Genomic DNA, 23,545 nt, shown 5'->3' on the forward strand with positions numbered 1-23,545 from the left:
AAATAAGTTATCCAACATATGCAGATGTTTTCAATTTTAATTTCGAGAAATGGATCTAAATTGTCAAACATCTAATTTTGTAAAAGAGGCTTATTAACTAATCTCAAATAACATAATAAAATAAAAATTTAAAAAATATATTTACCTCTTTTGTAAATTCAGTCATGCCCAATGTGATGATATTAAACATACGTCTCATCACATATAGGCCATAGAAGTTCATTTTCACAAGTTGTCTATGACTCTGTAGAAGAACAAATCATAAGGAATCAATAAAAATTTTTAGTAATTGATCATATTTATAAAGTATAGCATTACTTTTGGCTCAATTCACGTAAGATCCTTGAGCTCATGTTCATCCTTTTGCAAGACCACATTTTGATATATCTTTATTGCTCGATGATTAAGATCACCAAGTTAGTAACAAATATATTTAGTAAAAATTAAATTGAATATTTTTGCACAAATATAATACTAGACTATCATCTTTTTCATTTGCATCCCAAGTTTGTAATGGAGGGAATATAAGAAGATGATAGTGTTTCTCTTCAGTAAAAAAATAAACAACTGTAAATAGTCCCTGTAAAATATGATATGAATTAAAGTAAATCCACATTAAAAAAACTATTAATTATTAATGTCATTTCTATGTTGTTTTGGTCTTGAAATTAACATGAATAATATCATGTACTTTCGTTTCATGCACAGCCAAGGTGATAAGTTGTAAATCATCAAAAAAATAGGTCATGAACTATGTACACTATTAAGACTACCATAAGAGTTCATTCCATTAATAAAAAGTCTAAGCCTCAGGTTCCTGAGCTCATTGCCAAATTCAGGAACCAATTGATTAATTTTCTTCCACTGAGAGTCAGTTGGATGTCGAATTTTTCCATCGACTATCCTCTCTTTTGCATGCCACATCAAATTCTTCACATCATTAGTATTTGAAAATAAGCACACAAAGCTTAGTATAATTGGAAGATATCACAAGACTTTTATAGGAGCCCCTTTCTCTTTGTATCGTGATGCCTTATGTTTTAGATACTTCTCCTATCCTTCAAGCTCTTTTCTATACAGCACGCAATTATTAGGGCATGCATGTATTTTTTTATACTTCATACCCATTAGGCACAAGATCTTCTTAGCATCATAGTAACGACTCAGTAGTGCATTACCTTTCGGAAACATTATTTAAAATAACTTTAGGAACTATGTAAAACTTTGATCACTCCACCTAGCTCTTGCATTCAAGGTAACTAGTTTTAACATCTCAGATAACAAACTAAAATCAGTGCATCCTGGGTATAGAGACTTCTTTGCATTAGTGCACAAGTTATTATACACATTTGCTTGTTCAAAGACCTCTTTCCCAACATTATAAATCATGTCCTCTAACCAATCTTTATTCATATTTACTTCATCATCAACATTATTAACCTTTACATATTGAGACCTACTACTATAATTTTTTAATCATTCACCATGCCAAATCCATACCATATAATTACTGCAAATTCTATCATAAATTAAGTGCTCTTTTATTTTAGTAATACCTAGTCTCCTCTCATTCAAGCAATTAACACAAGAATAATAAAACCTCCCACTATTGTCAATGGCATTTCTTAGTAAATTCTAAAAACTATGTCACCCCATTATCATACTCATCACTCATTTGTTCAGCATTTATCCAATTATGATCCATATTTCACCTCTTAAAAAAGAATATATCACTATTTCAAAAATCTAAATTCTTAATTAACCTAAGATTTGAAGTAACTTAGTGAAAAGAATAAAGTTAAAAAAATTTTAATAGAATTTTCCATAAAAATAGGACTTCCCAATACTTTTTAAAAAAATTTGTAAGGAAAAATTGACAATTTTAAACAAAGTAAATAATCACATGCAACAACCTTAAGCCTTATGAAGCCATTAATAGCACTTTTAGTAACAATCAATATTAATAATAATTAAATTTTAAGCAACTTAGTGGAAAGAATAAATTTAAAAAAATTTTAACAGAGTCTCCTCTAAAAATTAAGCCTCCAACAAAAATTTATAAGTAAAAAATATATAATTTTATATCTAATCAATGTTAACAATAACAACAACTGATAGATAAGGAGGTGCAGGGAAATATTAAAATTTTAAATTTCTTATCTTGATGTGGACTGAACGAAATCATTTAAGTCAAGGTGGGAAAAAAAGTTACTTTTTTTTCTGCTTCACATGTGTTGTCTTTAAAAATTTAGATCTAAGAAAATAACAATATAGATTTACTCCCTTTAACAGTATCCACATGAATAACTCTCTAACTCTAACAACGAGCTAGCGCTCCTAATATCTGTTCATCTTTGAATGTCAATTTACTTTTTTTTCTAGGATATTTCGTGGCTCTCAAAATATTTGGCTATCAAAACTTTTCTAATTCTCTTAAAATCCTAGAGCATGTCCCTTTTCTATCTTATTTATAGACTAGGATTTTGCTTTCCTTTAATGAGCCAACGAAAATATTGGATTAAATTTATCTCATAAATAAAATCTATAATATCATATCTAATTTGAATTTATCTTATAAATTTAAACTATAGAACTAATATGATATTCTCTCATATCATGTTAGTTATTAAATTTAATCTATCATATAAAATTAAATTTAAAACTAACACAATATAATATAATATATATATATATATATATCACATATACATATTATATTATATATATACACGAATACACACACACATATATATTTCAAAATATATATATATATATATATATATGTTATATATATATATATATATATGTTATATATATATATATATATATTTAATTTTATATATCATATACATATACATATATATATATATATACAGATACATGTAACATCCCAATTTAAATTTTAATAGTTAATTTGGATTAATAAAAATTTTTTAAAAAAAAATATTTAGAGGTAAGCGAATTAGAAGGAGATGATTGTTAAATCTAATCAGGATATAATTCTAAATTAAAATTTAAAAAAAAATAATTAATTAATTAATTAAAAAAATATTAAATTATTATTATTATTATTATTATTAAAAAAAGAGAAAATGTCTAAAGAAAGAAAGAAGGAGAAGGAGAAGAAGAAATTGCTTTCGGTGCTCTCCCACGGCAATCATGACACATATATATATAATAATAAAAAAAAGAAGAGAGAGGAAAGAGGAGAAAAAAAACATGTGGGACCCGCGATATTTTTTTTTATAAAATCACCCTCCTTCCTTCATTTCTTCATTTCATCCCTGTACGCGAGCTGAGGCAGAGAGCGAGCGAGAGAGCGAGCGACATTGATGGAGAGGTTGACTGATTTAGAAGGTGAAGCTCCATAATAGGATACTTCATATGAGATTTTAAGTATTTTAAAACTAGGTAAGTATTCTAAATATTTTTCTTAATCATATTTTCTCTTTGGTTTCTGATTTTGTGGTGGTAGAAAATTTAGGATTTGGAAGAGGGATAAATTTATGTTGAATAAATGTGGTTTTGAGGTTGTTAGTAGTGTAATAAATATTCTAGAGTATTATTTTATTGATAGAATTGGAATTTGAGGCATTTGAGTTTATCCCTAGATTTCTATGGGTAGATTTTTAGTTAAATCTGAAAATATAAATTGATTTGTTGATATTTAGATGATTATGTGAGATGAGAAATAAATTATTATGGCTATAGAATAATGATTCTAGGCTTGAAATCAAGTTTGCAATTTTGAGATATTTTTATGTGCGAATTTTTGGAATAAAAAGAGAAATTTTGATATTAGAAAAATATTTGAATGAAATTATTGTGAAGGAGACTATTAAACCAAGTAGATACGTTCAAATGCATGAAATTAAATTTTAGAATTCAAGAGACTAAGACTAATTTCTTAAAAAATAAATAAATAAATAAATAAATATAAAATAAAATAAAATAAATACTTAGGTGTTAGAGTATGAGTGAAAATTGTGTTAATAATATTATTGACACATTGGGATATGATCAATTGTAGATTAATTTTCTTTTGACACCATTCAAGCTTTGGAAAGCTTTAGAAGTGTTGTAACTTGAGGGGTAACCTTTGACCTCTCAAAGGTTGAGGTAACCAGGGGAAATCTATTTTATGCATTTGTATGTTAATTAATTAATTATGTTGGTGAAACAAAAGAATATATATATATATATATATATTTAAATTTAAAATAGTTGTTTGTAATGCATGTGGTTTTGTTGAGACCTTATGATTTATAACCAAATTAATTGTGACTTGGTATAAGTAATGAGATTGATGTTGATAATGATGTGCACAATCTTGACTATAAATTATGAATTATATATATGAGTTTTTAAAATGTATTTTTTTATTAGTATGATCATATGGCGGGAGTTCGCCTTAGTGAAGGAGTTAGCAATTACACAAAATCTATATGGTATTTGGCTATTAACCAATAATCCTAGGGGTTATAGCCGCTACTTACCTTGTAAGGTACTGTAGCATTGTTCCTATTAAGGGACTTAACCCTACTGGCCTACCTGGAGTTTTGGGTAGAGCTAGTTTTGGGTATGACACCCCATAGTGTGTGATTTGGGGGAAACCGTGTTCATAAGTGAGTAAGGTAACCCTGGCCCGGTAGCCCCTCATGATATGATTAAGGCTTTGGGTAGTCTCACCACATGGATGATCCCTTCCGGTTGTTAGCCCACGAATTTCATGTCAGAGGAAATAAAGGGGGATATAAGGAAGAGATTGATCATGCATATTATTATTATCATGCCATTTGAGTGATTGATGGCTATATTGAGAATATGATTATAATTGTAGAAATGAGAACATGTAGTAATTATGCGAATAATGTATATGTGGCTATTTGTGCAAATTTTATACTTGACTTTATTCTTGAAATTATTCACATGAGTTAAATGGTAATGTGATTAACATGTTATTAATGTGATTGTTTGAATGGTCACCTTGATAAATTTATTGGTCACTTGCATTCATGATTAATTATCATGCATTTATATAACTTAGATATACCTTGGTTATTGAGTGGTTGTACTCACCCCTCTCTTTTAACATATTACAGGAACTAGCTCATCTGAGAAGAACAGAGGAAAGGAGCATTAGGCCAAGTGATAATAATCACTTCTGTAGGCCTCTCTCCTTTTATGTTGATATGTGTATTTAGTTTATGATATTGCCAATTAGGTTAATATATTCTTGATCCATTTGCACTATGGGTTTTGTGTAGGATGGAAAGGTATTTTGGGCTCTTGAGATTGTGTTTTGATGCTTGTATTATATTAATGGGTCAAAATATTTGTGCAAGTAAAAATAGTTATTATCATGCTTCCGCATATGTTTAATTGAATGATATGAATTCTTAAAATATTTTAAAGACTTGGGATTCCTTTATATTAAATAGTTTGTAAAAAAATAAATACATATTAAGAATTCATTTAGGTTAATCTCGTATTGTATAATCCATTTGGGTTAATCCTTGATTAACCATGGTTAGTATGATGATTAAGTTCTAATTTAGGATGCCCGTTACAATACACACACACATGAATATATATATTTTGAAAAAATATATAAAAATATAAAATTACATTTTGAATTTTATATTTCATATAAATAAATATATAAATATTTATCAAATAAATATTCAAATATATATATATATATAATTCATTCATCATATATTACATTCATTAAATTTAAACATATTTCAGATTCATTGAACTTGGACATTAAAGCTTGAGTTGGGTTGTTCTTGTGTGCGACTCTATAAGTCCATATAAAGTTGATAATAGGCTAATTACGCTATTAGCCCACAAGTAACCAGTGACCTCTAGCAAAATGTTGCAACTATCTAATTCATATGGGGATTGATGATCTGACGTAACCTATCATATAACCATATCACATTTATTTTGTCACGCAATATTTTGGTCAAGTATGAGACATGAAATTATCATTCTCCTTTACTTCCATTACTTTCTTGATCTCTAAGTGAATTGATTATAACAATGAAAAAACTCTTTCTATTATAGTATGGGCATACATTTTTTCAGTTTTACTCATCGAGGGGCCCAGTAATATCTCTCATTTAATGTGAGAGATAAATTTCATCTTGACCACTCATATTCCTCTGCTTAAATATCACTAAACTCAATCATAGCCTTTATGATCACCCAGTCATAGGTGACTTTTGACTAGGTCAAAGTTCAGTAGTCATCATGTAGGAATCCATGATGATATCAAGTCAAAGGGCTTAGTGATATGGTTACATATGATATAAGCTTATGACTTGTACTATGCAACTTTCTTATAGCAAATCGGTCCAACACCTTATACTCTTTCAAGTGCCTATGACTTTGATTTATATCTCTATAATTAATCAAAGTCATACTAGTCTTGTTTTATCTATGATCCCTTATAGATGATTGATCAAGGACATTCAGGACAATCACTATAATTTATCTAATAATACAGTTATCATGGTGAACATGCAATTGATATAATAATAATAAAAATTTATTAAATAACAATGTGTATAATACAATGATTGACTATAGGGCACAAATTTCAACAAAAACTTCATCACATGCATCAACTTAGGGCATTAGATAGCTACTAACAGCACTTCCTAAGCAATAATTATATATCATCATATATATATATATATATAAACAGCCTAAATAATTAAAAGAATTAATAAAAACATACATTATAATTAAATTTAAATTAAATTAAATAATTATATAAATATATATTAACAATCATAATTAAAAAAATACAAGGCATTCTTGAAGAAACTTCAGAGGAGGAGGAATGGGGGAAGAGGAAGACGAGGGCAAGGGCCTTACGTGGTAGGAAAGACGATTGGGGTTGCGTGGTAGGAGAAAGGGGTCTCACATGGAGGAGCCGAGGAGTAGGGTAATGCACAGTAGAAAGAAAGGGGAATGGGGTCATGAAAGGTAGGGGAGGAGTGGTGGTCGATGGTTGCACACAGAACGACAAGGGGGAGGAGTGAGGTTGTGTGGTGGGGAGGAGTGGGGTTGTGCACATACAGAACGATAAGGGGAGGGGGTCATACAGCACCAAGAGGAGGGGAAGGGCTGGCGACATCAGGAAAAAGGAAGGGAGGGAGGGGTTGGTGTGAAATGAATGAGGAAGTGCTGAAAGAGGGAGTAATTTAAAGGAGCTTCTAAATCAGGTATAAGACACTCGATGTAAAAACTCCTTTTCAATATCATGTAGATAGAACCTGATGTAGAAACATGAGTTTCTACATTGGGTGGCCTTTACACACTGAGGGGAGGCCACCCGATGTTGAAAATCTTTTTTTTAAAGAAAAAAAAAAGTTATTCCACTTTTTACCTTGAGTTTTGATGAACCAATGTGAAAAATAAGTTATCTACATTGGTTTAGTAAGCACCTACTGTAAAAAGTCATCAACCTCCCAACATAATTATAAAAATATCATTATTTTCACTTTTTGTATCATTTGTTTTCAATCGATATAGAGAGTGTCCCTTAAACTCCTTATTTTGTACTAGTGGTTGTTCACAACAAAAAATCCACCAGAAGTCGGTAATATTCATAATTCTTTACAATGGGGTTTAATCCTACTTCGCATAAAAAGTCTGTGCATATCTTCTCATTTAGAAAAATAAATATTTAAAATTAATTGCCGATGAATTATATCTGCAAGTTGCACTGATGCCTAATCCCGCATAAATACATGCATCTCGAATGACATATAAATTTATTCATAATTAAATTAAACGTACCTCTATCAAATAAAAGATTAAATTTATCAAAAGCTATATACTAAACACATATAAAACATATAAAACTCAAATTCTCTGAGATACAGGGGTTAGCTAACTTGATTTTTTAAAAAAAAAAAAACAAGAAGAAGAAGAAAAGGAAAGTGAACGACAGGTAATGTCAAGCAGCTGAGGTTGAGAGGGACAGCATTGATCAGGGCAACGAAATGAGGCGATAGCTGATAGATATTTATTGTTTCTGTTTCGAGATAGAGCCTTCTTTTGATGCACATCAGGACCACTGGTCCAGCATCATGGGAGTTTTTGTTTTTTTGTTTTTTTTAAACCACCGGGACTGAATTTTTTTTTTTTTTTTTGGCCAGAGGACTGGAGTTGAAGATAGGTGAAGTAAAATGTATTGAATACTCTAATTTTTTTTTAAAAAAATAAGAACAACTTCAATACAATAGAAAAAAATAAAAAACCCTCACAAACTTTCCGACCCCGAATTTCATGTGATATTGAAACGTTAAGTAGTGACGTATTGATATCACCATGTCAATTAACGTTAATATATAAATATAATTAATATACAATATAAGCAGTACAAAGAGCTGCTCACAAGTCAAAAATCATATAATATAATTTATTTTTTGTGTTTAAGTACTGCTATGCAGGGGATTCTTTTGATATTAATATTAATTGATAATATTAAGTTATTTTTTAGTACAAATTATTTTTTAAAAAATAATTTAGCCGAACTCTCCTTACACTGTCCCGTGATAGGAGCATTGTCCGACTGCATGTAGTTGTCATGTTTAATGTTATTTTCAGTTCATTCATGCAGTGAGGCACGCAACTCCATTCAATTACAGAACTCTTCAGACGGAGGATTTTCAATTTGGCTTCACAGAGCTCAATTCCTTTATTCATTTCGCAGCTACTTTGATATACTTTTATCGTATTATGCATTTATAGCATGATATATGATTTGAATAATGTTAGGTATTGTTTGGATTGTTATATTTGAATTTGTATTTTAAATTTAAAATCTTGCATTTTAAATTTGACATTTGAAATTCATATATTTAAAATCTTTTGTCTGAAAAATTTTAAAAGTTTTAAATAAAGAAAAGGATGAACTATGATTTGAAATGATAGTAAAAATTAAAAATGATGAGTTTATTTTTATTTTTTAATTGATAATAAATAATAAAATTATTTGGGCTAAAATATAAAACGTCGCTCAATAGGTCACAAAGCTATTTGGGCTGAGTGACTGAAAAATTAGATTCAATTTGAAAAAAGGAGCTGGCCCCGAGCTCAATAGAAGGTCATAATAGGATGAACATGCTGAAATATTGTTGGCACATAAAGACATGATTCCTAGTGATTCTGGAATCTACGGAAATTGTGCTCCAGTATCTCGATGAGACGAGCTAATTGTCAAAAATGAAAAACACTGAGTAAAGATCATGCCATGAGTCTCGTGAGATCTCTGATTATTTGACAAAATGTTCTAGGTTTTAAGAAAAAGACTATCATCACTCTGACACTATAAATAAGATATGAAAATATAAAAGAAAGGCAGTCAACTCACAATAAAGACTCATATTCTACACTCTTAGCTTTTACTTTTAATTTAGACTTATAATCCTTCACATTTCAATAAAAATAAAAAACACTTATTCTTCAAAGTCTTGCGTATCTTTTATATTCGAGTGAATTGTGGTAAGGAAACTCGGGATCCTTTTGTTATCAATTGAAACTCAACATTTTTAGCATGCCTGTTATTTGTTGTTCGCACACAGACAAAAAGATATTATAGTTACAAAAGTATACATAATGAAAATACGAAAAGAATAAAATGTTTGAAGTGATTAAAATTTTTAATGACTACAATGTAGAGAAAAGAATTTGAAATTATAAAATAATTATAATTTGACAACGAAATCTAAGTTCATAAATTTTTATATACAAATAAAAAATTTAATTCAAATCTAAATTCAAATTTTTACTAATCTAAACAACCTCTAACCATTGATAGAAGTCTGTTTTAGATATTTTTATATGATTCTTATTATTCTTTATCAATTAAACAGCCTTTTATATGATTCTTATTAATGACAGCTTTTATATATATTTTTTAATGTAAAAGCTTGCTTTAGTTGATAAGAAAATAATAACATTATAATTTTTTAAAAGTTATATTACCCATGAACAATGAAAATAATATCATTCAACTAAAAAAAAGAGCATCATCATTTGTATTAAAAGTAAAAATTATAATTTTTCTCTCATTGAACAATGTTAAAAAAATAAAAAAAAATTTCATGTCATATGCCACGGGTATTACATTAATTTGACATGATAATAATTATATTAATAAAATAATAATTAATTAACAGTAGGGGATTTTAAAAAATAAAATTAATGATTATAGAAATTAATTTTAAATGTTTAAATTTGAGGGAGTCATATGAACTATCTCAAAATTCAAGAAAATTTTATGTATTTTACATAAATTTTTATACATACAAATAATAATTTAAGTTCAAATCCAAAACTAAATTATTATTAATCCATACATATCATTACTTGCTTGGTTAATATTGTGAACTCATTCGAGCACTAGACAAACGTCAATATCAAATTTGGTTCACTAGATTTATTTTCAAGTCATGTAACTTGCCTTTTCCGTGCCCCAAACCAAAAAAAAAAAAAAAAAGAACTCTTGAGAAATAAATCCTCCTCACATAAAAGAATCGTCGACAGCAGGGTTCGAACCTGCGCGGGCGAAGCCCAACAGATTTCAAGTCTGTCTCCTTAACCACTCGGACATATCGACTTGTTGATTATCGGGCCCTTTTAAATAGATCAGATTGTTCTAGTCTGCTGAATCTATGCCTTGACTCTCTTCTACCTTGCCGCATTGGAAGAGGGCGCGATCCGGTTGCCCTCGCACGAGAATTTACTGTTGAGGCATCAGCATCTATCAGCGAGGGGGAGATTTGGTGGGAAAGGAAACAGGGGAGAGATGAAGAAGCCGTCTGAGAAAGCCTCTGGGAAGGGCGGTCAAGCTAATTCTAAGAAGTCCCCTAACAAGGTACGAGACTCGCCTCCTCGTTCGTCACTTTTAATTCATCAATTTAAGGAGTATCGTCATCTTGATCCGGTTCTAAGGTTTCTGAGAATCTTAAATTTTAAAGGTCTTGTTTCGTGATTTTTTTCTCACCTCAAATATGACATATATACTGGCATAACCTGATAATGGTGGTTTTACATCATAGTTTGTTTTCCGGAATCAGAATTGAAAGCAAATATGAGGCGTGTGATTTTGGTCTTAGGGCTTTTTCACCTTAGGGAATCAAACAGAGGAGCAATTTGAAAATAAAGAGAATGAAATTATTAGATTGTTGTGTTATTTTGAGCTGTCGTTGCGCTAGATAAGTTTTGCATCGAGCTATTTGATTTGAGTTTTTCCTTTTTCTGGCCCCAAAAGGCATCTGTGTGTTAATTAAAATATGACTTGGTTTCCCCCTTGGCTTTGATGGTTTCTTCACTTGTTCAGTTCTTTCATTAGATTTTTCCGTTTCTTGCACTTCTAAATTTTCTAGCTTCACGGCTGTAACGGGAACAAACTTTAGCAGGGTTTGGGAATGGGGATGTATCAAATGGTCATCAGATGCGAGTTAAGCAAATACAAGACATGAAATGAAAATGCCCATCGTGGCATTAACTACACTAAGAAGAAAGGGTAAACGGTCAAGATGAGTAAAGCAGCTATTTGTTGTAAACCTCATGCTAACGTGGCATTAAATTCATAATGGATGGAAAATTTGTTAAATAACATGGGGGATATTCAGTGATGTTGACTGTCTAAGTCTCTCCTAAAATGAATTGAACATGGCTATGTTGCATTTATATTTGAATATGGTTTCAAAACTCTTAAAATTGTGCGCAAGGTTTCATTCTCATAACATCGACCCATGGATTGGAAATAGGCAAAAACCTATTACAGATGTTGCTAACCATTGGGCTAATGGTTTTTATGGGTTCACAAAATACTTACTGGTTGACTATCCTCCAAATTGCATATTGCGTGCCCTTGGTGGTGAACTGAATTCTCCATGCCATGTGTCATGTTTTCCTTAATGAACTTTACATAGACTGCATTTTTTCTAAGCCATTAGTACTGGTTAAATTGTTTTCCTGTTATGACTTGGTTAATTTCCGGCTCTTGCAAATAGAAATGAGGCAAGAAACAGAGTTATTGATGGCTTTGCATTTTTGCATATTCTACGGTTGCAAAGTTTGAGACCCAAATTCATTACTGGTTCTGATGAATGAATTCAATCCTTCTTAATAAAATCTTGCTGCTCTCTGAATTGGTGGCTATTCCTTTCAGAGAAAGCCGAGTCAGGGTTCAGTTGATATATTTGCTGCACAGTGCCAAGAATGCTTGAAATGGAGGGTGATTCATACACAAGAGGAGTTTGAAGACATTAGACAAAATGTCGTTGACGAACCTTTTTACTGCAACAGAAAGCCAAATACATCGTGTGATGACCCTGCTGATATCGAGTATGATGCCACTCGAACATGGGTCATCGACAAGCCTAACCTCCCAAAGAGTCCAGAAGGCTTCAAGAGAAGTTTGGTGCTGAGAAAAGATTACTCTAAACTGGATCCTTATTACATAACCCCCACTGGCAAAAAGCTCAGAACCCGCAATGAGATAGCGTCATATCTAAAAGAGCATCCCGAAATTAAAGACGTATCCGCTTCTGACTTTGATTTTTCAGCCCCGAAGATAATGCATGACACTATTCCTGAGATTGTTGGGAAGAAGGATTCTGCTAAAAAAAAGATCAAGATGTCAAATGATGATAATCGGGTTGAAGCATCATCGTGAGCAGTGGATGATGGTCTTTTTGATTGGTATGTTTTTTCTGGGACGAATCAGTTAGAGGCAGTAAGTGAAAGTCATTTTCTGTCGGTTTTATTCTGAAATATTCTTGAATATGCGAAGTTTTACCGCCCAATCCCTGTTTACCTTGTGTTCGTGAATCCCGCTTCAAATTGTTTTTCTGACCGAGTTTACTCATTTTTAGGATGACCAGGCATTACATAGGTTGATATTAGTACCCCCATTAGACAAAGATGCCAGAAATCATGTTTATCTTGTGTCTGAATTATATGCAATTTGGAAACTTCCTAGAAACAATGTTGGAATTTGTTACTCTATGTAATCCGCAAATATTCCATTATTAAGTAATTTTTGAAAGGAATGGATAGATATTGGCCAGAAAGAAAGAAAGAAAGATAGAAAGGAATGGATGGGTACGTTCTTTTACTTCCTGCTGGATTGCGCGGTAACGTCTTAAATGGAAGAAAGCTAGTATATGTAGATCTGATGAAAATGCTGGGAAAAAATTTACAGGTCAATCTGATACCGAAGACTTGATTGAAGCTTAAAACGTATGGTTTAAGAAAGGGTCCGTTAGTAGGTCATTTAACTTCAGATTCGAGTGTTTATCGCAATAAAATACGTGAATGCCATTTTGGTTGATTTTCTTATACCCGACCAGGCTATAACCAATAATGTATGACTTGTAATGTCTCTTGGTGCAGTTTCTTTCTTAACATCAAACGGCCATTAAAAAAAAAAAAAACCAAGACTATAGCTATATGCGTTTTTTCTTAAACAAAAAAAGCCTACAAATTTAGGGAGTTCATTGTATACAGTTAAACGCACAATCCAGGCAAGAAATGTAAAATAAAAACTGAATCTTCCACTGGAAAGCATATAGCAAGGAAATGGACACTGTTTGAACAAAGATATAGCGAGGATGACAACAAATTGAAATTACTGAAACCTTGTCTGGTACCAGAAAGGCTAAAATTTCTCCGAGGTTTATTCTCTTCCTCACAATCTATTACCAACTACATAGCTGATTAACGATCCATCATTCTCTCCTTTCAACAACTCCAAAAACTCCCTCAAATTAACCACTCTTCCTAAATCCTACTCACCATATGGCTCCCTAGACCCTAACCATCCCTCCCTCTTCCCCCTATTATTGGACAGGACATGATGGTCCCTTGCAGCCAGGCGCCACCGCCCCTCGTCGGCCTCGTGTCCTTGCTCCTCATCCTCACCGCAAGGCCCCCGCCGCCGAAATCGCGGCCTTTCAAGAAGCTCCGGCGTTTCGCAATGGAGAGGCGTGTAAGCCCCAGAGGATCCACATTGCCATGACACTGGACTCCAATTACCTCAGAGGCACCATGGCCGCCGTGCTCTCCATGTTAAAACACTCTACGTGTCCCGAAAACATGGAGTTCCATTTCCTCTGGGCTAGGTTCCAGCCTCTGGTCTTCTTCACCATCAAATCCACCTTCCCTTACCTCAAGTTCAAGATTTACCGCTTCGAATCCAACCGGGTACGCGCCAAAATCTCCCAGTCCATCCGCCAAGCCTTGGACCAGCCTCTCAACTACGCCAGAATCTACCTTTCCGACATTATCCCGGGCTGCGTCAAGAGGGTCATCTACCTCGACTCCGATCTCGTCGTGGTAGATGACATAGCCAAGCTCTGGAACGTAAGTTTAGAAGGCAAGGTTGTTGCAGCACCGGAATACTGCGGCGCGAATTTCACGAGATACTTCACGGACGTGTTCTGGGTGGAGCGAGAACTGGCGAGGACATTCGAGGGTCGTCGTCCCTGTTACTTTAACACGGGGGTGATGGTGGTGGACGTGGAGAAATGGAGGGAAGGGAGGTACACGCAGAAGATGGAGGAGTGGATGAGAGTGCAGAAGCAGAAGAGGATCTATCATTTGGGATCTCTGCCTCCATTTTTGCTGGCGTTGGCTGGGAATATAACAGGGATTGATCATAGGTGGAACCAGCATGGGTTGGGAGGGGACAATGTTGAAGGCAAGTGCAGGAGCTTGCATCCTGGGCCTATAAGCTTGTTGCATTGGAGTGGAAAAGGGAAGCCATGGCTGAGATTGGACGCAAGGAAGCCTTGCCCTGTTGATCATCTTTGGGCTCCTTATGATCTCTATCGTTCATATGCTCATTCTTTGGAAGAATATTGACTTCTGCAAATCAAGAGGCAAGGTGAAGCTTTTTGCAGTTTGATGGAGCTGGGGTTCTTACTAAATATATGACTCGATTTTTATCATGTGAACTGGGTGAAATTATCCACTTGGCTTGAGACGTACATGAATGAGAATTGATGAAATCCCCTTTGAATATCCTTTCCATGTTGATGCACAGTATTTTTCCCCAGCTCGAATTTATAGTGCTATCTAACTGTTGGCTATGTAAAATTTTGTATATTTGTAACAGAATTAATAAATGCATATATACATTATATTGTTATTTTAAGGCTAAGCCCAAATTTCGTTAGAAAATTTAAATGGAGACAAGGATTAAAATCCCAAACATTCCTGCAGCACTAAGTCTCCCAAAAATGGGGGAGCCGAATCAAAAAGGGAAGAGCTTGATATTCCTTCTTTTTCCAATGAATCTGCAACCATATTTTATTCCCTTGGAACAAAATTTATCTGCACGCTCCACATGTACTGGAGTAAACTCTGAATTTCCAAGAGTACTAAGCCTGCACTGTATAGGCGATCATACCTCCCATTGAGTAAATCTGCTAAGATCTAGCAATCGGACTCAATAATTATTACCTTGTTGAATTGAAACCATACCACAAGCCAAGCGAAGGCTTCGTAAAACAGCCCACTCAATAGCCTATATCCATAAGCCTTCATTGCCTCTAAGAACTCCCCCACAACCAACTTTGTTCAAATTAGAGTGAACAGCAGTACGGCACCATCGGAATTAAATTTGACCCAATCTATCGAAGGAGGTTTTCAACTCATATCAGTATGATATGTATCATTGTTAAATTTAATTATTTTTTAATTGAGACTTGCATTTTTGGTCCATCTTGAAACCTGTCATCAAAATATCATGTGATTGTGAAAAATGAATATAGCTTTCCATGTCTGAATAAGCATTCGTATTCACTACCGCTCAAGCATAACATTTTCACTTTGAAAAACTATTTAGCCACATTCTTTAAAGAAAAAAAATAAATAAAAGAGTTATTATCAAAATAAATAAAATAAAAACTTCAAAAGAGCTACATTTTGCACATCCACACTTGCCCAATTGACATGCTAAATGGTCAATCTCACGAATCCGTTTAATTTCACCGCAATTTGTTTTTGTTTTTGTTTTTGTTTTGTTTTTTTTTTTTTTGCCATCTTTCACAGCGTTGTATATTATATGGTTTTTTTTTTTTTGGTGGGCTGACGTATGTTATATGTTAATTATAACTTATAACTAGTATTTTTCCCCGACAATCTATAAATAGTATAATATATTATAATTTTCATATTTTATAATGATTTGTGTGTCAAAACAATTTACACTTCCTTCTAATTTTCACCTGGCAAACTTTGCATGCGAAATCCTGTAATAAATAAAATGAGGACATGATAATTAAAAAATTACTATTAGAAAATCTTGGCCCATTTTTTTTAAGATTAAAAAATAAATAATTTTTAGATAATTTAAAGATTTATTTTATAGAGATTTTATAAAAAAAAGTAGGTATTATTTTATGTTTGGTTATTATAATAAATAATTAATTATTAATTAGTTATTTTCTAATTTTATAATATCTTCCTCAATTTTTGTTTTATAAAAATAATTTATTATGATCTTATTTTAAAATTTTGTAAAATCTTCACGCATTTCACCTCTTTAAATACTCCTTTTCATTTACTACATTGGATCATTTTCAAAAACTAGGTGAAGTAGCTTCTTAAAATAATTATAAATTTATTTTTTAATTCTAATTATTTTTAAAATTTAACAAATATAGTAAAAATTTATAAAATAGATTTTTAAAAAAATTAATATTTTTTATACAATAAGCTGAACCAGGCCCGCTAAACATCTATGTTATATTTTTGGGAAAATATATCTATGAGTTCTTATAGTTTATATCAATTTTTAATCAGGTTCCCATAGTTTATTTGTTAGAAGTAAATCCTTATATTTTTTATTTTTTAGGGAGAATGACAATTAACGATCTTCTAAAAACATTAATCCTAATTATGAACCGTAAAATTTTAAAATCTCAGTTAAAGACCATGGTCCTTGATTGTGATAAAAAAATATAATTTGTGAGGTGGGATTCACTAACGCGACTTGAAAATTCACTAACCCAACTTGAAAAAATTACTAACATATATTGTAAAAACATGAAATGTTACTTAGGAATAGATTATTTAACAAAAAGCATCACTTGAGAATTTACTGATTAGACTTGAAAAAATTTCTAACGCATATAATGAAAAAATAAAACCCCACTTAAGAATTAATTGTTTAATAAAAATGACTTGTCCAAATTGATGTTTTTTTATTAAACAATCAATTCTCAAGTGGAGTTTCATATTTTCACAATATATGTTAAAAATTTTTTCAAGTCGAGTTAGTAAATTCTTAAGTAGTGTTTTTGTTAAATAATTAATTTTCAAGTGAAGTTTTATATTTTCACAATACATATTACAAATTTTCTCAAGTTGAATTAATGAATTCTCAAGTGACAATAGTAAATTCCACCTAACAAACTGCATTTTTTTTATCATAATTAAGGATTAAGATTTTAAAATTTCATGGTCTGTAATTAAAATTAATATTCTTAGAAGGTTCTTAATTGTCATTCTCCTTATTTTTTATCCATTAAACACATAAATCCTTCTTATCATTAAACCATTAAAATGCTTTAACACGGTCAAGTCAAGGTTTTGAATCTGACCCATCAACATCTTTATTGGTAGCAGCTCCGGCAACAACCCCATCTACATCTTCGCCTGTGAAATGATCTTGCTGGTTTGCTTTCTGAAATTTCTTCCAACCCCAATATGGCACCATCACCTTAGGCTTCGTGTAGCGAGAAAATTACTAAGCAAGCGTCTTCACTTTCACTTTATTTCATATTTTATTCTCATTTCTTTCAAATTTCTATGGGATGTTCTTTACAATTTACTTACAACTAGAATTCTAACAAGGCGCCTAATTTGCACAATGCCTTTAAAGTTGCAATCACGAAACAAGAAAAGTGAACAATGTCTTTCTCTGGTCAAGCTATCGTTGAACAATTTGAGAAAGAAACAATGAAAAAGCTTTTAAAAAAAAATTATTGGATCTGAACATGAGCTCTTTTTAACAAATCGTCAGGATGTCGAGGGATTTCCTGAAAAAGAAGAAGAGGCAATCAGCGGCAATGGCGTCAAACTCGGAGCATTCATATCGCAGCAACAGTAGCCATGGCCGATAGAAGTCTGGCAAGTCTTCAACTTCAAAGCTTCACTTCGTCAACAGCGCCTCTGACTTCGATGAATTATACAACGGCCAAGAGAAGAAAGGGAATTCCCCACAGATAGTTGGCGAAGACGCGGATGGGGGTTCTTGCTGGAGCTGCTCCCAGAGACGTTGATGTGTCAAATCCTTACTTGACTGTATAAAAGCATTTACACGGTTTAATTATGGGAAGGATTAATGTGTTTAACTAGGAGTGTTGAAAGATTGGGTAAGACCGGGTTTACAGTCCACTCGATGCCCAGTCTTGATGAAGTCGGGTTACTAATTTTTGACCTGAGGTCTGGTCCTGCTCGGATTGACCTGAGACCAAGACAGGACCAGGTTTGGTCACAAGACTAAGCCTAGGTTACAAGACCTCCCTGCTCAAGAATTGAACCTATCGGATCATAATAAAATCAAACCAATTTTCAAGAATAATAAAGCCCAACATATTACGCGAGCTCATAATTGAAATGAAGTCTAATAGCTATTTCTTATAAACAAATGCAACACAAACCGTGAAGGAATGCTCCATAATCTAATAGCAAAAGTAAACATTAAATATAATAGAGGATGCTGTTTTCATTCTAGGCATGCTTGATCATTTATAACAAAAGAGCTTATCCATAATCATAATAACAAGTCAATCTATCCTAATTCTTATCATTTACAACAAAAGAGTCAAGGGTTAGTCCATAATCACAAAAAAAGGTATCCTAGCTAGCCAATCACAAAAAATAAAAAACAAAAGAGAACTATTTAAGCCAGCTAGCAACAACTAAAAAAAGTCATTCAAAATATTTAGAGCCACAATTGCAACATGTGACACAGAGAACAAACTTTTACTTTTCTTCCTCTTCTCTTACTCAGGTAGCCCGCCATCAATTCGGACTCACTTTTAAGATTAAAATTATAATAATTCACATCAATTAGGTCTCTCTGATCACACACCTCATCAACTCAATAATTACACTCATTAGGATAATTAATCGTGATAAATTTTTTTCAGATGTTACATGTTTCATCTATGGGGTGTTTGACAAAATAAACCCAAACTTCATAAGGTTTTGGTGGTTTGTTCCCCATTTCTTTTCTCTTTTTTCCCCTATCCCCTTTAGCTACAGCTTTTGCGGATGGAATAGGAGCACAAGGCTGTGTAGGAATGGGTACTCCATTATCACTATTAGCATTCAAATTGGTGATAGGTGGATCTGCTTCTGCTTTAGACACTTAATCTGTCATTTTAAATAAATACATAATGCTGCAATTGAAAAAAAAAACAAGTGAAGGAAGGAATGAGAAATTCAAAAAAAGTTTAAAAGAATAAAGATTATGCTAAATCAGTGGCATGTATAGTTAGCTATAGTTTCTGCATAATCTAGATGTCCTAAAGCTAATAACATTAAAAGTACATTTCATTAAGGCTCCGTTTGGATTTCAGTTGGACATAATAGATTATGAAAATAATTGATTAAGTGGTAGATTTTAATCATAATTGATTATATTAGAACGCAATATGTTTGGATGCTGTTTTTCTAAAATTAATTTTAACAGAACTGAAGATGTTTGGATAATTTTTTTAGAATCAATTTTAGCTGTTTAAATTACCATAAAGGACATTGTTTTTTAAATTTAAATTAATGATAGATTTGTATGTAATAGTATTAAAGTTGTTACATTTTATTTAAAAAGCAAAATATATTATTTAAACTACATATATAATTAATTAAAAATTTAAATTATATTAATATTAACATTTAAATTTATGTAAATAAATAACTAAATATATCTTGCTTAAAATAAATTCAATAAAAGACAAGAAAATTAAATTCTTAAATATAAAACAGTAATTTTACAACAACTAATGAAGATGATAATATACAAGTTGGTCCCTAATAATATCACGAATACTAGTCATAGCTGATGAAGAGGATGTCATGGATGAATATCCATCAACGCCATGGTCTTCTTGGTCCTCATAGTCTTCCTGATCTTCCATCTCATGATGCATAAAATCAGCGTCAGAGTTAGAGTGTCTTCTAATAAAATTATGTATCGCCATTGATGCAACAACGATTTGAACTTGTATATCGTAGTCATAGCTAGGCATGTTGCGTAAAATTGCAAACCTCTTCTTCCAAACTCCAAATGTTCTTTCTATTGTGCATCGTAAACTTGAATGAAAATAATTAAAGACCTCGTTATTATTTGCAAATCCAGTTGATCTTCTAAAATCAGGAAGATGGTAGCGTTCCCGTCTATACGGACTAAGATATCTATTTGGTGTTGGATAACCAGCATCCACCAAATAATATTTACCTTGTTAAAAAAATTACTATCAATGCCTGTAAGCTGGAAAGTCTAACACAAATAAATTGAACAAACAAAAATACCTGAAGGCGGGTGTTGAAAGTTCATGGATCGAGCTGTCAGGGCATGTTGAAAAATGCGAGCATCATGTGCAGTGCCCTCCCATCCGGCCAAGACAAAAGTAAAGCACATGTCCCAATCACACACAGCCATTACATTTTGCGTAGGGATTCCTTTTCTTTCAATATATTTTGATTTTTCACTAGCAGGGACTACACATGGAATATGTGTGCCATCAATTGCTCCAATGGCATTTTTAAAGAATGGCCAATATCGCTTATCATTTTCTATTTTATTTGATACATGACGAAAGGACTTGTCTTGTGGTTTAATATATTCCATTGCAAGTTTCGAGAAAGCCATTAAAACTTTATGAAAATGTCTATGAATAGTCTCTCCTGAATGTTGAAATCTTTCTTGTGCCATCCTATTTCCCAACCCATATCCAATTGTATTTAAAAAAATTGCCACCATCTCCTGTACTCTCATTCGCCTAGTATCCTTCAATCCATGCCGTGTCAATTCACTACATAATTGATGGAACACATGTGGTTCCATTCTAAATATTTTATAGCAACGAACTGGGTGTCTTTCTAAAATTTCATTCACCCATAAATGACCTGTATATTCACTATTTCTTCGTGGCTCTTTGCACAAATATCTTGTTGCATACAACCCAATGAGAGCACTAACTTTTTGGGCTCTATTTAGCCTTTTTTTAGATGACTCTTCCATATGTCTTGCTATCTGTAGCCAAACACATAAATAATATGTGCACTTAATTTCAATTATAGATACATCTAAATAAGTCATCTATAGAAATACCAATGACTTTTCCACAACATTGTAATACTCGATTACCATATATAAAAAGTACATAAGTAGTTCAAGAGGCTACATAAGTTAAATTCTACAATATAATACAAACATGTTAGATTACTTTTTAAGTAAGATCATATACTCATAATAAGTTTTAAAACTCCAATAATCAACCATTTTTGTAACATTCATATCTCAACCACTCCAAAACGCTTTCTTTATCATCCTTCATCGTCAAAAACATCACCCTAACCTCTCGGGACATGAAGAGTGACATGCATCGTGAAACCCAATGTTTATTAGTTGCAACTTCTTCCCATTGTTTAACATAGACATGACTTCGGAAATTGATGTTTCCTTGGCCTGTTGAGATTCTTCCTTTGTTGTCTAAGCTATCACACTCATTGCATCTGCTATTTGACTTGTACTAGATAACTTGTTCTTCTTTCTACCGTTACTGCTTTCGCCCCTCTTCCTTTTACCACTGCTTCCACTTAAGGTTCCTTGAGAAGCATTTAAAACTACTCTATTAAATTCACCGCTTACTCCAGTAGTTCCTAAGATCTCATCACTATCTCCTGAACTTTCCTCCAAATCAATACCCTCATTTGCCATATCAGGCTGATACACCTCTTCATCCTCACCTTCATTCCTATTGTAAATGTTAGGCAAAACTCCACTTGAAGGTGCCCATGCTCTAGGTCCATTGGCGATAGTACCTTGGAACAACTCGGTTAATTCATTGGCAAATGGTAATCCTTTATGTCTGAATTTCTCATATAATGGATTTTCCTGCACATAAATTATCAATAATATTACAGAATACATAAATAAATAAAATAAATATAAAGCCTCATATAATAAGATCATACCAATATCTTCTTCTCCCACCAATCGTCTGAAGCATCCACAGTATTGTTTGCATAATCCCAACCCAATCCTGTCTCACTTGAAACTAACTTATTCCACAGTACCCACTCTTTTCTCATATTATCCCACTTATTCTTGAATTGTTGTCTGTCATATTTCTGTCCAGTCTTCTCATTGAAGGTAGAAATTATGCTGAGCCATCCTGCTTTGATAAAACTACCACCATTTCTTTGCGATTTTCGAGCTTGGTCCAAACAAATGTCAATAAAGATTCTAGTATTTCTTCGATCCCATGAAGCTTTTGACTTATTGTTACTCATAATACTATGTAAAAAAACTAACATATTAATTATAGGAATTATAATTAAAATATTACATGATAAAAACTTGGCAATTTTTAGAGGAGCCAAATTCAACAGAGACTCACACAGCAAAAAATTTGACTAAATGACCCCTATATATGCAAAACATAATGTTTGAGAATAAAGCTCCAGTAATCAGTGATCACAAACCAAAAACAGCAAAGAGTTCGACTTGGCACAAAATTAACTTTCACCAGCTTTCCCACAATTTGCAAATGCATAGATTTTGACTAAAATCAAGTTTCAATAGCTACAAAATTAACTTTTAACAGGTCTCCCATGTTCAGCACAGAGTTCAACTAGGCACAAAACTAACACAGAAATAGCATAAAAAAATCAACTTTCACCCATCTTATTATTTGCAAATGTTCAAGAGTTGTAAATGGTTCAAGCCACACAAAACTAAGCCAGCAATCCCGAGAACAAATCTATCCATGCATAGATCAGAGTGGAGAGGAAAACAAAATTTGACCAAGATCAAACCTGAACAAGATCGTCCAAAAAGCGAAGATCACTTACCTCTGAGTTAGACCGACTGAAGAAGACCACGAGCAGATCAGCGACGGACGGAGGACCACGAGCAGATCAGCGACTGACGGAGGACCACCAGCAGATCAACGACGGACGGAGGACCATGAGCAGATCGAGGAAACAGAGTATAGATAAAGCTTACTGCCTTCCTCGACTATAGCAAGAGATCACCACCACTGGAAGCAACTCAGAGACGGTGGACGGAGGAGGTGACGCCACAAGGACCATAGATCTGCACAGAGTTGGAAGATGGTCGAAAGACTGTGAGAACCGACTGTGAGACGGCACACCTGTTGGAGGTGGGTGGACGACGGCAAAAACGGCACGACGGGAGATGGTGGACGGTGACTAAGTTGGGGATGGCTGGACGACGACAGAGCGGCGGCACCACCGTGAGGACCGACTG

At 32.8% G+C, this 23,545-nt stretch overlaps 3 protein-coding genes and 1 non-coding gene across 4 annotated transcripts; 2 read left to right on the forward strand and 2 right to left on the reverse strand.

Moving 5' to 3' along the window:
• Positions 1-10,560: 10,560 nt before the first annotated feature.
• Positions 10,561-10,642, reverse strand: TRNAS-UGA (transfer RNA serine (anticodon UGA)). Its single transcript has one exon. It is a non-coding gene; the product is annotated as a tRNA-Ser (tRNA).
• A 47-nt stretch (positions 10,643-10,689) lies between these two features.
• Positions 10,690-12,858, forward strand: LOC129306672 (methyl-CpG-binding domain-containing protein 4). Its single transcript, XM_054947380.1, has 2 exons — positions 10,690-10,900; positions 12,203-12,858. Exons 1-2 carry the CDS (start codon positions 10,832-10,834, stop codon positions 12,707-12,709), a joined length of 576 nt encoding a protein of 191 aa, XP_054803355.1. The 5' UTR covers positions 10,690-10,831; the 3' UTR covers positions 12,710-12,858.
• Positions 12,859-13,131: 273 nt separating this feature from the next.
• LOC129306664 (probable galacturonosyltransferase-like 4) lies at positions 13,132-15,190 on the forward strand. Its single transcript, XM_054947368.1, has one exon. The coding sequence runs from the start codon at positions 14,050-14,052 to the stop codon at positions 14,896-14,898; it is 849 nt and encodes a 282-aa protein (XP_054803343.1). The 5' UTR covers positions 13,132-14,049; the 3' UTR covers positions 14,899-15,190.
• Positions 15,191-21,763: 6,573 nt separating this feature from the next.
• LOC129301876 (L10-interacting MYB domain-containing protein-like) lies at positions 21,764-22,566 on the reverse strand. Its single transcript, XM_054940497.1, has 2 exons — positions 22,249-22,566; positions 21,764-22,168 (listed from the first exon to the last, which is right to left on the reverse strand). The coding sequence occupies exons 1-2, from the start codon at positions 22,564-22,566 to the stop codon at positions 21,764-21,766; spliced, it is 723 nt and encodes a 240-aa protein (XP_054796472.1).
• Positions 22,567-23,545: the final 979 nt, after the last annotated feature.

The sequence above is a fragment of the Prosopis cineraria genome, unplaced genomic scaffold, assembly GCF_029017545.1.
Source record: "Prosopis cineraria cultivar Desert tree isolate PC_DT_omini unplaced genomic scaffold, ASM2901754v1 PC1, whole genome shotgun sequence".
Lineage (NCBI taxonomy): Eukaryota > Viridiplantae > Streptophyta > Magnoliopsida > Fabales > Fabaceae > Prosopis > Prosopis cineraria.

What these genes read in the sequence shown, in the direction of transcription:
- LOC129306664 (XM_054947368.1), top strand. Translation starts at nt 14,050, where the DNA reads ATGACACTGGACTCCAATTACCTCAGAGGCACCATGGCCGCCGTGCTC.
- LOC129301876 (XM_054940497.1), bottom strand. Translation starts at nt 22,566, where the DNA reads ATGAGTAACAATAAGTCAAAAGCTTCATGGGATCGAAGAAATACTAGA. An exon ending in GGTGGGAGAAGAAGATATTG is followed by an intron (nt 22,169 to 22,248) that starts GTATGATCTTAT and finishes ATTTATGTGCAG; the next exon opens with GAAAATCCATTATATGAGAA.
- LOC129306672 (XM_054947380.1), top strand. Translation starts at nt 10,832, where the DNA reads ATGAAGAAGCCGTCTGAGAAAGCCTCTGGGAAGGGCGGTCAAGCTAAT. An exon ending in CTAAGAAGTCCCCTAACAAG is followed by an intron (nt 10,901 to 12,202) that starts GTACGAGACTCG and finishes TATTCCTTTCAG; the next exon opens with AGAAAGCCGAGTCAGGGTTC.